This window comes from Caretta caretta, chromosome 11 (genome assembly GCF_965140235.1).
Source record: "Caretta caretta isolate rCarCar2 chromosome 11, rCarCar1.hap1, whole genome shotgun sequence".
Classification (NCBI taxonomy): Eukaryota; Metazoa; Chordata; order Testudines; family Cheloniidae; genus Caretta; species Caretta caretta.
In genome coordinates, this window is record NC_134216.1 from 21573369 (window position 1) to 21591036 (window position 17668).

The 17668-nt window shown below is 40.1% G+C and overlaps 1 protein-coding gene across 7 annotated transcripts in view; it reads right to left on the reverse strand.

The window, feature by feature from the left end:
- Positions 1-17668, reverse strand: part of LRP1B (LDL receptor related protein 1B) — a 1334345-nt gene that overhangs the window by 417006 nt on the left and 899671 nt on the right. For all 7 annotated transcript variants that reach the window (XM_075117809.1, XM_075117811.1, XM_075117812.1 and 4 more), the window contains one exon: positions 15652-15801. In XM_075117809.1, the coding sequence (XP_074973910.1) occupies positions 15652-15801 (150 nt within the window). The remainder of the gene's footprint in view (positions 1-15651; positions 15802-17668) is intronic.

Genomic DNA, 17668 nt, shown 5'->3' on the forward strand with positions numbered 1-17668 from the left:
TTTCTTAGTTCTCCTATCAAAACTCTACTAAATATTAAGGTTTATTCCTTCTTCCTCTTCTTCTAATTTCCTTATTTTGATATCTCATTTTTTTAGTTTAACTTTGACTACTGCTGAAGGGGTTTCTCCCTCATTAATAAAAAAAAAGTTCTCAAATTATTAGGATGGTGACAGCCAACAAAACTCTGCCAATGAACTCCAAAAAGTTCTACCAGATTGCTAAGTAGTTATTTTTTCCTCTCTCTCTCATAAAACTCTGACTTAGCCCTGGTCTACACTAGGACTTTAGGTTGAATTTAGCAGCGTTAAATCGATGTAAACCTGCACCCGTCCACATGATGAAGCCCTTTATTTCGACTTAAAGGGCTCTTAAAATCGATTTCCTTACTCCACCCCTGACAGGTGGATTAGTGCTTAAATCAGCCTTGCCGGGTCGAATTTGGGGTACTGTGGACACAATTTGACGGTACTGGCCTCCGGGAGCTATCCCAGAGTGCTCCACTGTGACCGCTCTGGACAGCACTCTCAACTCAGATGCACGATTGTTTGCTGTTGCTCTGACGCCGGGAGGGGCGACTGAGGACACGGCTTACAGGGTTGGCTTCAGGGAGCTAAAATCAACAAAGGGGGTGGCTTTACATCAAGGAGTATTTCAGGCAGGACTTCACGAAGGGTTCCAATAAGAAATGGTGCACCTAAGTTATTGTTCTTATTGGAACAAGGAGGTTAGTATGGCATCTGATTGATACATGGCTAGATTTACCTCGCTGCACCTTCTCTGTGAGTGACTGCAGTGTGACCTAGAGGAATGAGTCCCCTAGACGGGGGGAGAGGGGGAAAGCAAATGAGTACAAAACAAATCTGGTCTATTTCTTGTTTTGATACACTCCATCTATCTTTTACATCTTTGGCTGGCAGCAGACTGTGCAGAAGGACTGCATGCCATCCACATCTCAGGGCTTCTCGGCAGAAGATGGTACAATATGACTGCTAGCCATCCTCATCTCTTGCCTGCCTGGCAGAAGATGGTACAATACGACTGCTAGCCATCCTCAACTCTTGCCTGCCTGGCAAAAGATGGTACAATACGACTGCTAGCAATCCATATCACCTGCCTGCTCACCATAAGATGGTTCAATAGGACTGACTGCAGGACTAAAGAGAATGACTTGATCAAGTCACTCCAAATTTAGTCCCTGCGCCCATGTCTGCCCAGGCGCTCCTGGCCGATGTGGCCAGGAGCACCTCGGACATGACGATGACGTCTACCAGTCCTATTGCACCGTCTGCTGCCACAAGGCAATGGGTTGCTGCTACTGTGTAGCAATGCAGTACCGTGTCTGCCAGCACCCGGGAGACATACGGTGACGGTTACCTGAGCGGGCTCCATGCTTGCCGTGGTATGGCGTCTGCACAGGTAACTCAAGAAAAAAGGCACAAAACGATTGTCTGCCCTTGCTTTCATGGAGGGAGGGAGGGAACGGGGGCCTGACGATATGTACCCAGAACCACCCGCGATAATGTTTTAGCCCCATCAGGCATTGGGATCTCAACCCAGAATTCCAATGGGCAGCGGAGGCTGCGGAAACTGTGGGATAGCTACCCACAGTGCAACACTCCGGAAGTCGACTCTAGCCTCGGTACTGTGGAAGCGCTCCGCCGAGTTAATTCACTTAATGCACTTAGAGCATTTTCTGTGGGGACACACACACTCGAATATATAAAACCGATTTCTAAAAAACCGACTTCTATAAATTCGACCTAATTTCGTAGTGTAGACATACCCTTAATGAGTTAATTTTTCTATACCGGTATTTCCGCTCATTTTTGGATAGCAGGTAATAGATTTAGGGGAGTTGCTCCTCTTAACCCACCTTACTACAGTAATTTTAGGAGCAACTAGGAGATAAGTGATCAACTCTTTATGGCATTTATAAGAAACAAAGCTTTTAGGACAACTTAATGAAAATACTCAGAGCTTATCCAACAGCCAACACCATTATCTCTCTATGATGTCTCCAGACGTCTTCCCAAATGTCTTATTTTTGGGGGCATGTCTATTAAATATGCAGAAATCCTTCCATTTGATTACATTCTCTGCAGCATTTTCCCATCCCAATACCATACATTTGTTTAATTTTAAGAAGAGGATAAAGATGTTTAACATAGTTCTCTTTAATTGTGATTACTGAGGTTTAGGGACCATTGTTCCATATGTTCAGTTCTCAGTTTTTGTGACTATGCCTATATCAACTTTACACCTTTTCATTAATGTACTTATTTCCTCTAAAAGTTAGAGATTACATTTTACAGAACGGAATGCAAGTCTGTGTTTTTTATGGATGTAGTGAGTAGTTTTTTTCCAAATTTTTCTTCTTGGTTTTGTTTAATTGTGGGACAGTGAATTGCATTAGATCACACTTTGTCACTCCTTTAGAGAGAGCTTGTTCATTAGATTATTTCTCTTCTCATTGCTCTCTATGTCATAGGTGCTGACTCCGTGGGTGTTCCAGGGCTGGAGCACCCACAAAAAAAAATTAGCATGTGCTTAACACCCACTGTTAGCCATCTCCTCCCCTTGCCCTGCCGCAGTGCCTCCCAGGGTGCTTTTCTTAAGGGGACACTCAGAGGTGCCCGTTCCTGCTGGGCTGTTTGCCTGTGGCTGAACAGAAATGTTCCCCGCTGTTAGCCACGGGGAAGAGGATGCGGGGAGGGGCTAACTATGCGCTGGGGGGAGGCAAAATGCGATCTTGGAACGAAAGCACATGTGCTATGTATGTAATGTTAACAGAAAGGTTTACCATGAAAGAGTGTACCCATTGTCCTATAAATGTCTTTTTAAATACCACTGTCCCTTTTTTTTCTCCACCAGTTGCATGTGTTTCAAGGATCACAGGATCTTCTCCTTCCCAGAGGCTAGCGAAGATTAGAAGGCGAAAAAAATGCCCTCGTGATGAAATGTCCTCTGAGCTCATGCTGTCTTCCCACACTGACAGAGCACAGACGAATGCGTGGAGGCAGACAATGTCAGAGTGCAGGAAAGCACAAAATGACCGGGAGGAGAGGTGGCGGGCTGAAGAGAGTAAGTGGTGGGCTGAAGAGAGGGCTGAAGCTGAAAGGTGGCGGCAGCATGGTGAGAAGAGGCAGGATTCAATGCTGAGGCTGCTGGAGGATCAAACTAATATGCTCCAGCGTATGGTTGAGCTGCAGGAAAGGCAGCAGGAGCACAGACCGCCGCTACAGCCCCTGTGTTACGAACCACCCTCCTCCCCAAGTTCCATAGCCTCCTCACCCAGACGCCCAAGAACGTGGTGGGGGGGCCTCCGGCCACCGAGCCACTCCACCCCAGAGGATTGCCCAAACAACAGAAGGCTGGCATTCAACAAGTTTTAAAGTTTGAAACTTTTAAAGTGCTTTGTGGCATTGTCCTTCCCTCCTCCACTACCCCTCCTGGTGCTTCTCTCCTCCACCACCCCTCCTGGGCTACCTTGGTAGTTATCCCCCTATTTGTGTGATGAATTAATAAAGAATGCATAAATGTGAAGCAACAATGACTTTATTGCCTCTGCAAGGGGTGATCGAAGGGAGGAGGGGAGGGTGGTTAGCTTACAGGGAAGTAGAGTGAACCAAGGGGCAGACGGTTTCATCAAGGAGAAACAAACAGAACTTTCACACCATAGCCCGGCCAGTCATGAAACTGGTTTTCAAAGCTTCTCTGATGCGCACCGCACCCTCCTGTGCTCTTCTAACCACCCTGGTATCTGGCTGTGCGTTACAAGCAGCCAGACAATTTGCCTCCACCTCTCACCCCGCCATAAACGTCTCCCCCTTACTCTCACAGATATTGTGGAGCGCACAGCAAGCAGTAATAACAGTGGGAATATTGGTTTTGCTGAGGTCTAACCGAGTCAGTAAACTGCGCCAGCGTGCTTTTATTTGTCCAAATGCACATTCTACCACCATTCTGCACTTGCTCAGCCTGTAGTTGAACAGCTCCTGACTACTGTCCAGGCTGCCTGTGGATGGCTTCATGAGCCATGGCATTAAGGGGTAGGCTGGGTCCCTAAGGATAACTGTAGGCATTTCAACATTCCCAAAGGTTATTTTCTGGTCTGGGAATAAAGTCCCTTCCTGCAGCTTTTGAAACAGACCAGAGTTCCTGAAGATGTGAGCGTCATGTACCTTTCCCGGCCATCCCACATTGATGTTGGTGAAACGTCCCTTGTGATCCACCAGTGCTTGCAGCACTATTGAAAAGTAACCCTTGTGGTTTATGTACTCGCCGACTTGGTGCTCAGGTGCCAAGATAGGGATATGGGTTCCATCTATGGCCCCACCACAGTTAGGGAATCCCATTGCAGCAAAGCCATCCACTATGACCTGCACATTTCCCAGGGTAACTACCCTTGATATCAGCAGATCTTTGATTGCATTGGCTACTTGCATCACAGCAGCCCCCACAGTAGATTTGCCCACTCCAAATTGATTCCCAACTGACCGGTAGCTGTCTGGCGTTGCATGCTTCCACAGGGCTATTGCCACTCGCTTCTCAACTGTGAGGGCTGCTCTCATCTTGGTATTCTTGTGCCTCAGGGCAGGGGAAAGCAAGTCACAAAGTTCCATGAAAGTGCCCTTACGCATGCGAAAGTTTTGCAGTCACTGGGAATCGTCCCAGACCTGCAACACTATGTGGTCCCACCAGTCTTTGCTTGTTTCCCGAGCCCAGAATCGGCGTTCCACTGCATGAACCTGCCCCATTAGTACCATGATGCCCACATTGCCAGGGCCCATGCTTTGAGAGAAATCTGTGTCCATGTCCTCATCTCTCACGTCACCGTGCTGACGTCGCCTACTCGCCCGGTATCGCTTTGCCAGGTACTGGTGCTGCATATACTGCTGGATAATGCATGTGGTGTTTAATGTGATCCTAACTGCCAAAGTGATCTGAGCGGGCTCCATGCTTGCCGTGGTATCGCGTGTGCACAGAAAAAAGGCGCAGAACGATTGTCTGCCATTGCCCTGATGGAGGGAGGGGTAACTGACGAAATGGCTTACAGGGTTGGCTTACAGGGAATTAAAATCAACAAAGGGGGTGGCTTTCCGAGAAACTGAATGGCCCCCTCAAGGATAGAACTCAAAACTGGGTTTAGCAGGCCGTTGATTTCACAGAGGGAGGGAGGGAGGAGAAAATGAATTCAAAACAAATCTGATCTATTTCTTGTTTTGAGCCACTTCATCTATCTTTATACATCTTGCTGGCAGCAGACTGTGCAGTACATCTGCTAGCCATCGTCAACACCTGGGTGTTTGGCAGAAGACGGTGCAGTATGACTACTGGCCATCATCTTCTGCTAGCTGCAGATTAAAAGACAGTGCGGGACTGAATCACCACGAGACGAAACAAGGGAAATGACCTGGCTGAGTCACTCCCATGTTTGCCCAGGCGCCCGGTTAAAAGAGCACCCAGGACTACGTCGATGATGGCTACCAGCCATACTGCACTGTCTGCTGCCAAAAGGCAATAAACTGCTGCTGTGTAGTAATGCAGTACCGCGTCTGCCAGCACCCAGGAGACATACGGTGATGGTTACCTGAGCGGGCTCCATGCTTGCCGTGGTATGGCGTCTGTACAGGTAACTCACGAAAAAAGGAGCAAAACGATTGTCTGCCCTTGCTTTCATGGAAGGAGGGATGGAACGGGGGCCTGACGATATGTACCCTGAACCACCCACAACAATGTTTTAGCCCCATCAGGCACTGGTATTTCTACCCAGAATTCAAATGGGTGGTGGAGACTGCGGGAACTGTGGGATAGCCACACACAGTGCAACGCTCCGGAAGTCGATGGTTGCCTTGGTACTGTGGACACACTCTGCTGACTACATGCACTGAGAGCATTTGTGTGGGGACACACACAATCAACTGTATAAAAATGCTTTCTACAAAACCGACTTCTATAAATTCGACCTATTTTCGTGAAGTAGACATACCCCTAGAGTGTAATATGGTAGGTATTTTGCACACTTAAAAGGCAGACTGTAAACCTATAGCAAACGGACTACTTATGAAAACTTGAACTTTGTCTCAATACACTCGTAATAACTGCTAATCTGATGTGATTTCCTTGGACATAACACTAGTTCCAAAAATCAGTCCCCTCATTTAGTCTGGGCTTTCAGAATTAACTACTTCAGAAACCTGGTGATATTCTGCTGGGCTCTCTTATCAAAAGCCAGAGGGATGTGAGATCAAAGTCCAAATCTTTTGTTAGGAGTCTGTTAGGCTTGCTGATGGTTCTTCAACCTGTGGAATACACGCATCTCTTCTTGGTTTTATTCTGAATACATCACTTTCCTCTGGTCTTCTGGGACTGGCCCTTTCATTTGCAGACTTGATTATGTGGAATTGACTTTTCATTCTCCTGGACCTATCTGCATTCTATTCAACACATATCCACATGAGGGTGTGATCTTTGTACACTTCATTGCTTTTCGGGCTTCCTTGTTGATTTAGGTGATGTCACCTTTATAGTGTTATAGTGTTGATATCATCCCTTGATTCTAGGGAACTGAGAGCTGCCCTCAAACATAGGTCACAAGCGTGATGATCCAGAAACATTTTTTCTTAAAAAAGCCCATTGAGGAGGTCCTTAAAAGCTGCCTCAACCTTTTGATGGGGATGTTTGTTCACCTTACTATCTCAAAAAAATGCGTCATCTACACTGAGATTGTGAAAAATCTGTATATCCTAAACCAGGGATTGTCAACCTTTGGCACACAGCCCGCCAGGGTAAGCCCCCTGGCTGGCTGGGCCGGCTTGTTTACCTGCCTCATCCGCAGGTTCGGCCAATCGCAGCTCCCACTGGCCGCAGTTCGCCGTTCCAGGCCAATGGGGGTTGTGGGAAGCGGCGTGGTCTGAGGGATGTGCTGGCCACCACTTCCTGCAGCCCTCATTGGCCCACAATTCAAGAAGGATATTGATAAATTGGAGAGGGTTCAGAGTAGAGACATAAGAATGATTAGAAGATTAGAAAAACATGCTTTGTAACGACAGACTCAAGAAGCTCAGTCTGTGTAGCTTAACAAATAGAAAGTAATGGGGTTATTAGATAGTTTATAAGTGCCTATATGGGGAACCAAAATGTGATTATGGGCTCTTCAATCTAGCAGAAAAAAGGTTTGATCCAATGGCTGGAAGTTGAAGCTAGACAAATTCAGACTGGAAATAACGCATAATTTTTTTTAACGGTTAGAGTAATTAACCATTGGAACAATTTACCAACATTGTGCTGGATTTTCCATCATGGACAATTTTTAAATAGGATGAGGGCTTTTTCTAAAAAAATATCCTCTAGGAATTATTTTGGGGCAGAATTATGGCATGTGCTTTACAAGAGTTCAGACAAGATTATCACAATGGTCCCTTTTGCACTCAGAATCTATGAAAAGACGGGCTTCTTTGAACTTCTGATAATCAGCACTTTGCCACCCTTAGGGAGGAATTTACTATCTCCACCAACAAAAGGCCAGTACTTCCCAGCTGGTCCTTCATCAGCCAGGAAGGACAGGATCCAAGACAGAGGCTGTGACACAAACTTCTCCTAAATACATCTAGAATCTCTGTAAATAGTACTGCCCAAAATTCAAGCACAAAATATCTAGCAATTAGCCCCTCCAGAAAATGAATTTTCTTCATGGTCCTAGCCAGATTTGCCCAAAGCTATGAGTGTTTATCTGCAAAGTAAAGAAAAAATGTCTTCACAACAGGAGGCATTTGCAACAGCAACCAGACAGAAAGAGTCTGGGTTATATAGGCTAGATAACACTCAGAACACATCTGCTGAATAAGAGTCTTAGCATATTTGCATCTCAGAGACATAGCATGAGAATTTTTAAAAAAAAGATCTTCATGACACAAGCTATCAGCTTCAGAGCAAGTGACTTCTGACATTCCCTCTTCCATTCGTTGTTATAGGGAACCCACAAATCATAGTGATATGTTAGGGTGAAGCCAGGGAAGAGACTGCCAAGAGACCTTTCTGCCTGTTATTGAGTACAAAAAAGATCATTATGGAGTTGTCACAAAATACTGCTGAGCATTCATCTGGCAGTAACTTATTTTTGCTTCAGAACCCTCTGGAAGCACTCAGATTCTGTTATCTTCAAAGGGTGAAAACAAGACCTCTGCTGTGAGAGAAAATATGGGTCCCAACTAGAGCTGGTAGAATATTATTTGTAAAACAAAAAAATGGCTTTGTGGGAGGAGGGGAGGTTGTTTTGCCAGCAGAAATTTTCACCAGAAAATATCTATTTTCTCTACCATTTTGGTTTTCAAAGAAAACATTCTAAATACAAATTTGTGAATTTTGCTTTGTTTCATTTTGCTGTGAGAAATGCCACAGTCTTTTTTCTTTTTAGGAGAAAATAAAAGGTGAGATAAAATGGGTTTTTCCTCATTCACTGAAATAGTTTTGCTCCAGTCTTAACCTCATACTGTAGGAGGTAATGATCAGTCCATGACATCAGAATAATATCCATCCCTACAATATCTTATCCTGACCCTAACACTAACTTCAGAGAGTGCACAGATATATGGGTTAAGACTATGGCCATCTAACATAGCCCCACAAAACCATGTGCTGCACCATACGTTCTGCAGAAGAGACCCCCCATCCTCCCCCCAAGCAAATGTTAAAAGGATCATCAGCCTCCTTTGTATGCCTCAGGTTACTTGTTGAGTCAATCGCCCCAGGCAAATCTTAGGAGGGTTGCTACTGTCCTTGTAAGCATTCCATTACCAAGCCCACCCTACAGATTACACCTCAGCAAAGAAAGGGCCTACGGAAATTAAATTCCAGCAGTCCTTTGAAATACTACGCTAACCTTGCTATAGCTGTTGTTCCCTGTGTGCAATATTAAACAAAATATTAATATCTTCAGTTATGATATGTTAATCAACTAAAATTTGGCCCTGACATTATATCTTTTCTAGGCAAGTCCAGTAAAGAAGGAAAGTTTAAGCAGTCTTCTTTCCAATCTTTCATTATAAGGGGGTTGAGAGGGTCGGGACACCATCACTACTGCCAGCACTAGCCCTTTAGAAATCGTGTTTAACAGCTCTATTTTTAGGGTGTTTTATGAACCTTTTGTCAAATTGACTTAATATTTTCTTCCAATAGACTACCTCAATCCCAGAAGTAACATAATTTTGATTTTGTCTGTACATGAGGGATGAAAAAGGGGACCAAACTGGGTGTATAGGGGGAAACAATTTCAACCATAACTTTCTTTGGTCGGTGCTGCTTATTTATGTATTTTTGAAATGAAAATAATATAAATTTCAATAATGTAAGCACTGCTGCATGGGAAATCAATGTCAGAGAAGCAGTTACTATAAACACATATTACTGTAATCTAACATTTTCTAATTGTTCAGAATCTAAATGCTAAATAGATTCAAATTATTCATTTCTATAAAATATGATCCTGGAGTGGTTTCTGTATGAAGAATGTGTGTTTCCAATTTTCCTGCACTCTCGTGCTTTTTTTTAGATTTTTTTTTTTAATTTAAAGGGGATCAAACCAAGCACATCTGAATAATCTTAAATAAAATTATAGTCACTTTCAATTCAGAAATAATTAATTAATAATTTGATTAGAATTCAAAATTACCTCGGCAAATAGGAGATTTGGTCTGAAATCAACAAGATAAAATTTAATAAAAACAAGTAAAAAATACTACACTTAGGGAGGAAAAATCAAATGCACAAATACAAAATGAGGACAAACTGGCTAGGTAGTGTACTACTGAAAATGATCTGGGGGTTAACATGGATCATACACTGAACATGAACCAACAAGTGATGCAGCTGTTTACTGTACTCTAGCTCCATCCCTCACACATGCAACCTGCCCAAGAAGAATTCATAACTGGGTTTCAGGAAGGACACAGGTGATATAGAGGTACACACGCTGACTTTATATTACCTGGGGACATCCCTTATGTCAGTGAAATCCCCAGCATAACCTTTGTGTTGCTCTGGGAGCACAGAGAGTTGGGAGCCAAGATCTGGCCCTCTGTATACTGGCACTTGGGGTGCTCTAGCAAAGCAGCAATCTGACATCTTGTTCCTATATAATTAATACAGAAAACTTCACATTTTTTCACCACTGGATGTAAGCAGAAAGACTGGTTGTACCAAAAGCTCCATTCCAGATAGCTCGCCATACTGAAAATACAGTTTCCTCTCTCCTTTTCTTTCTGAATAATATGTTCAATCCATTTCTGCATCCCTCAGTGATATATTTAGTCAGACTATTTTGCTTACTGTGCTGCTAAATGAGACTATTACTGCTCTCATAAACAGTAAACTGTATCTAGACCACCTACCTCTCCTGCTAATTCCCATCATGTAATTAGACAATCCTAGTATCTTTGTTCTTAGATCACAGAATCATTTTTTTCACAATAGACATCAGAATTACAAAACTATTCACCATAAGATAATCTCATCACTAGCCCTTGGAGCATTGGCCTTCTTTGGATATAGAAGATAAATGGTCTCCTGCATCTACACATTTTAAAAAAATCTAATAGATCAAAATACATCACACACTGATTCTTCCATCTTCCTCTCCATTATTGTCAACATGATTCCTGGGTGTTTACAAAAACTTTTTAATAACTAAAAATATTTCAATAGAAATATAAAAATATGGATCTATTTTTGATTATATTTCCTTAAGAAGGCCTTGGGGGAGAAATAAGGGAAATAGGGTGTAAAAGGTGTTAAGAAGACTGTAAGGTATAGAAGAGCTGAGAGTTAAAGGTCTCAATCACATAAGAAAGTTGGACTGGGAGTTTAAGAATATCTTGAAGTCAATGCACATCCTGACATTTCAATTGTATTAAAGAAATATGAAGTTCTAAAGTCTAGATATCCTGGGGAAAATCCTCTCATGACCTACCTGCCAAAAATCAGAGCCAGTCTGAGTTGGCCAGCTATAACTAAGAGCTAAAGAGCAAAGTGTTTTGATTCAATTTGAATGGGCAATATCAGATAACTGCGTGATTCCAAACAATCCACAACATTTCTACATTTGACTGTAAATGTTCCTTATAAGCAGAATTTTGGAATGAATCTTTCAACTTCATTCATTCATTCCTGAATTCTAATTAAATGTTAGATTGAATTCATTTACTCTAAATGTACCACAATCCAAAATACAACTTTCCCCTCAGCCTAAACAGTTCATTAACAATTGTATTTCAAACTCAAAATAATACTCTCATAATGGAATGATAGTCAAATATTAAAGTATAAAGACAGAATAAGAAAAAAAGATTATAAAATTATCTTTACACAAACCTATGTTTTATCTTTAAATATAGTTCATGATTTAACATAAAAAACACTTTGAATGTTTTTAAAGAATTTCACCTTTACCACATAGGAGAGGATGCATCAACACTATTTTAAGCCTTTAAGTGATATTCCTAAATTTAAATGATTTAATTGTTGCATTTATGCTAATGAGAGTGTACTCCAAACACTAATTACAATCTTGTTGCTGAAACCAGGCTATAATATACATTACAATAGTTATATTTATCCACTTTGTAGGGTAATTAGCATTAAGAGGAACAACATATTGGGAAACAGCAATTTACAGTGACAAAAATTGCTACACTAGAATTGCATACTGTCCTTTGGAGATTTCAAGCAGTACCCTGAATGCAAATTTTGATGGGTCATTAGTTTTCATTAATGGTAGTTTGAGTACTTAGGAAGACAACTATGCATTGCACTTAGCACTGGGCAAATTGCCTAGATATATTTCATATATTACTGTTAATGTAATGAAGTGTTATGGCAATTAGAAGACTGATGGTTTGGAAAATTTAGGTACATGTAACTGAGTATTTTTGAACTAAGTAGCACCTCTCACTACAGAAGTAAATGGGACTATTTGTATAGTTAACCACTACTGATGCCATTTTGTTAAATTAATTCAAGACCATATCAAAATCCAGTAGTTGATCGATCAGTTATATCAAATTAGTAATCCAATATAACTGAAATTACAAAACAAATATATCTTATAGTTCAGGCATTTTCTATATGAAATATTAAAAGTATAGTAATTTTACTAGACTTTGGAATGTACTGTAATATGACTAGTAAAATAAATACAAATATTGATTCATTTTCAAAAGGTCATCCTGTTAATGTATTAATTCCTATTAAAAGGCATATGTTGATGCTTTTGAAATGCTCCTGCTAGAAGTTCCTCAAAGGCTTCTTCAAAACTTCAGAAACGGACTCCAATGAGACACTGCTAAATTGGAATTAATTTGCAAACTGTATACAGTTAACTTAGGCTTGAATAAAGACTGGGAGTGGATGTGTCATTACACAAAGTAAAACTATTTCCCCATGTTTATCCCCCCCTGCCCCCCACTGTTCCTTAGAAGTTCTTGTCAACTGCTGGAAATGGCCCACCTTGATTATCACTACAAAAGGTTTTTCCCCCCCCCACTCTCCTGCTGGTAATAGCTCACCTTACCTGATCACTCTCGTTACAGTAAGAAGAAAATAGTCTCTAAGGTGCCACAAGTACTCCTTTTCTTTTTGCAAATATAGACTAACAAGGCTGCTACTCTGAAACCTCTCGTTACAGTGTGGCACCTACTCAGTCTCACCAGCCTTAGCTGTTTTTTTGCCTTGGTGAGATGGCCTTGGGTAAAACAGTCCCTCTTGGCTGCACAGGGGCAGTCCGTATTTCTCTCAGCCAGTGTTTTGGCTTTTTTTTCTCCCTTATGGGAGGGAATGCAGCCTCCCCTTCGGGAGAAGCTTGCTCGCTTGCTGCTACTCGCCTACTGGTAGCTTGACTCCTTCCCTCTCTCTCTTTCCCCCCCTTCTCCCAACAGGGGAGGGTTTAAAAGAATCCAAATGGGTCCTGATTCTGTGCCTAAAGAGGCCATACTCTGCTAAATCAGATGTTGCAACACTGAACGCAGTAGTGCCTAAATATCTTTAAAAATCTGGGCCAAAATCCAATAATATGGGCTTTAAAAAAAATCTAGACATCTCGACAAAAGAGATAACTAACTGAGAAAAGGAAGAAGTGTTAATATAAAAAGATATTAGTTTATTTTGGAAAGATGCAAATATATATATTAAATTTATTTTAAAAATATGTAGCAGCAAGTATCACATGGTAACATGAACTAACTGCACTCTATTAATTCTTAATGTAAGAAGAACATGAAGCGTTTCTATTCTGATAGTACCAACAAACTTTTTAATCTGAAAGCATTGACTCTCTTGATCTCAATATTGGTAACAATTACTGAGAGTCTCAACTGCAGACTTCAGGCAGATATATAATCTAGGAGGACATCACAGTGAAAGTATGAACAAATATCCTTATTCCCGTCATAAAATACCTTCTATAGTTCTCTAAAGGAAAGACAATGTTTTTATTCTATTAGCATTGATTTATATAAAAGACCTCAGTTATAATCAAGTCAGTGAAATTATACATTAAACATCTTTGAATCTTTTTAAGACAAGAGTTAAAATACACAAAGATCTTTTTTCCTCAGTTGATTTCCACAGCACACAAAATTTAATATGAAAATATGATTCTGATATTGAACCTATTTTAGCAAATTGCCAGTGGAAACATATTAATATTGGTTTGTATTTATGCTGTGGCAAAAACTCTGAAGTTCAGCTGATACTCCATGTATTATTATTCAATATTAGTAATTAAATGCCAGCTATGAAACCACCTATTTTATCTGTATGTATAAACATAAGCAAAAATATGGGCAGATATCTCTATACATACGAACATAAATCAAGTTTATTAAACACACCTGATTTCACATAGCTAAAACCAACATCACTGATTTATATGAACTCAGCTGGAGACAGAGGGGTGAACATAGGGAGAATTTTGTAAATCTTTCAAAAACTGCCCAGTGGGCTATTAGCTATTCTGAGGTGGGTTGTGTTCTCTCTCTCTGTTTTTTCATGTGAAAAAGTTCAAAATGTCTGTTTTGTTCTGATGCAGAACAGAAAACAAACAAAAAAACCCTTAAGTCTTTATTTTTTTCGCCAGGGCAGGAAAATAATTCTCGTCACCAGGAGAGTCTTAGTCATCAGTATCCTAGTGTCACCTCCCAGCTCCCTTAATTTTTTCAGTGTTCAGCTTTTCTAGTTAGATGTCCTGCCTCTGTTAAATATCTTTATGTTTTTAAAGCATATATAAGACTTCAATAAGTGGACCTTAAGTTCAACTTGGGGGGCTCATGAAGAAGGCTGATGGGCCATGACCATAAAGGGATTCAGTTTGCCTCTGGGGGAGGACAGGAGAAGTCTCTGTCTTCCCTAGAGCAAAGGGATAATGCCTGCCTTTAGCCTTCACACAGGGAGGATTGAAGTCTCCTTGCACACCTCCTCACTGCTATACAAAAATCAGTGACAATATGGCTCACAGGTTTTATTGTCACCATTTTGCATTGAGAACTCATTTCTAATTTGCTGTCCACTATCAATCCAAGCTCTTGTGCAGTTGTCACAGTATTGCTTCAAGAACTTCTCTCCCATTTAAAAATGTCCACATTTTGAATAGATATCTCCCACAGGTATTCCGCGTTTTAGTTTGAACTGAATCATACGTAGTTATTTCCTGACCACATTTCTAACCTTCCTAGACATTTTCTTTTAGACTATACAATTTTTTGCAGTACTTCCCTCCCCAGGTAAAAGAGACAATGCTTATGTCTGATGGAGGAGGAAAATGTGTTCGAGCAAGAGAGACAACTCTTAAATCCTTATTTCCCCAATTCAGAGTCCACCATGCAGTCAGAGCCAACGGGGGAGGGGGGGGGGACGACTAATGTAACACAAATTTGTTTGTTTTGCTGGATTTCTTTAAGAATAACAAATGTTAACACTAAGATAAGTAGTTTAATTATTTATAAGCTTGTAGGAAAGCATTGTGCAGAAGAGAAAGGTATGGAGACAAGCTCCTAAGCAGCTTTATCTGTTAGGAAGAGAGGAAAGAATTGTTATTCAGGGCAAGGCTATTTAGACACCCTCTGCCCCTTCGCCACAGTATTTTTTGATACTGCTCAAAAGGATTCTGTTAGTGCCTGTGACTCCCTGGAGACATATTTATTAAGGTAAACATAGCAGTTTAGGCTTAAGTATAGAAAACAATTAAGTGGTAGTTTAAAACTTTTTTTTTTTAATTTTTATCTTCGCATTAGGTGTTGCGGGTTTTTTTTAGGAAAAAAAGGATAGCAGTATAAATTTGGAATGTAGATGTGAAATAATACTATTTGAATAAAATAAAAATCTATACGAAACTTTAAAATGTATATAGAATGTCAAATCATTTAGAAATATGTATCTTTATAGTAAGAGGCTTTAAGTTCAGACTTCTATGACCTCTGAAACCACTTAGCTGAAATTTAAATATGTGTGTGTGTGTGTGTGTGTAAAATCACGGGTGAAGTTCATTTCAAGTGTACTACTTGCGCTAGTACAGCAGTAACTTTTCCAAGCATTTTTCAGGTCACAATTAATTAGTAGCCAATCAATATAAAGCATAAGTAATACCGTACCCCAGCACTTACCCATGATGGTTAAAGCTGTAGCTTTTGTTAATTCTTCCTTCATTGACTCTATTATTTCTAAATTACCACCATCCTGGTTGCATCTATTTATGGTTCCATTTCCTGAACTGATCCAATAAAGCTTGTCCTCCAGATAATCTATAGATAGACCTGTAATTAATTTATACAATTAAAACATAATTGTGGCCTCTTAACATGTAATTTTAATTCATATTTAGGCTATTTTTATCAAAGAAAAGCATATTCAAAGATTTTGAGCCAGTAACAAAGAAATCTAAATGTAAAATGTTCTCTTGTTTTAATGTATGTTACAAAAGCAAAGATGAAAGCACAGTAAAACAGACAATTTACAGTGAAAAATAGCTTGTGTTTTGAGATAGATTTAATTCTATTCATATTTCCTCCTCACAAATGTAAATTTATCTGTAACTGACTAATGGAAGGACATTTTGTGGCAGTGAACAACTAGCTGGATGAGCTGAGGTCCTAGGAGAGGTCATTAACTAACAATAAATGCCCCAAAGAGGCCATTATTGCTATTACAAACTGTAAAAGTACAAAATAGGGAAAACATTGTAATCACCTGTGTATTCAAAACTGGAAGAGAAATGACATTTTTTTTAAGGCTGCTGATTAATTGCAGTTAACTCATGCGATTAACTAAAAAAAATTAATCACGATTAATCACAGTTTTAATAGCCCTGTTAAACAATAGAATACCAATTGAAATATATTAAATATTTTGGATGTTTTTCTACATTTTTGTATATATTGTATTCTGTGTTGTAATTGAAATCAAAGTGTATATTATTTTTTATTACAAACATTTGCGCTGTAAAAATTATAAACAAAAGAAATAGTATTTTTCAATTCACCTCATTCAAGAACTGTAGTGCAATTTCTTGGTTGTGAAAGTGCAACTTACAAATGTAGATTTTCGTTTTTATTACATAACTGCACTCCATAACAAAACAATGTAAAACTTCAGAACTACTTCTCGTTCAATCAATCGCTAAGACAAATAAGTTTGTTTACATTTACCAGAGATAATCCTGCCCTCTTCTTATTTACAATATCACCAGAAAGTGAGAACAGACATGTGCATGGCATTTTTGTTGCCGGCATTGCAAGATATTTACTTGCCAGATATGCTAAATATTCATATGCCCCTTCATGCTTCGGCCACCATTCCAGAGGACATGCTTCCATGCTGATGATGCTTGTTAAAAAAAATAATGTGCTAATTAAATTTGTGACAGAACTCCTTGGAGGAGAATCATATGTCCCTGCTCTGTTTTACCCGCATTCTGCATATATTTCATGTTATAGCCGTCTTGAATGATGACCAGCACATATTGTTCATTTTAAGAACACTTTCACTGCAGATTTCACAAAATGCAAAGAAGGCACAATGTGAGATTTCTAAGCATAGATATCCTTATTCTAAGGATAAGATTTAAGAATCTGAAGTGACTTGCAAAATCTGAGAGGGACGAAGTGTGGAGCATGCTTTCAGAAGTCTTAAAAGAGCAAGACTCTGATGCAGAAACCACAGAACCCAAACCATCAAAAAAGAAAATCAACCTTCTGCTGGTGCCATCTGACTCAGATAATGAAAATGAACATGCGTCGGTCGACACTGCTTTGGATTGTTATCAAGCAGAACCCGACATCAGCATGGATGCATGTCCCCTGGAATGATGATTGAAGCATGAAGGGACATATGAATCTTTAGCACATCTGGCATGTAAATATCTTGTGACGACGGTTACAACAGTGCCATGAGAACACCTATTCTCACTTTCAGGTGATATTGTAAACAAGAAGCAGGAAGCATTATCTCCTGCAAATATAAATAAACTTGTTTGTCTGAGTGATTGGCTGCACAAGAAGTAGGACTGACTGGACTTGCAGGCTCTAAAATTTTAGATTGTTTTATTTTTGAATGCAGGGTTGTTTTTTTTTGTAAATAATTATACATTTATAAGTTCAACTTTCATGATAAAGAGATTGCACT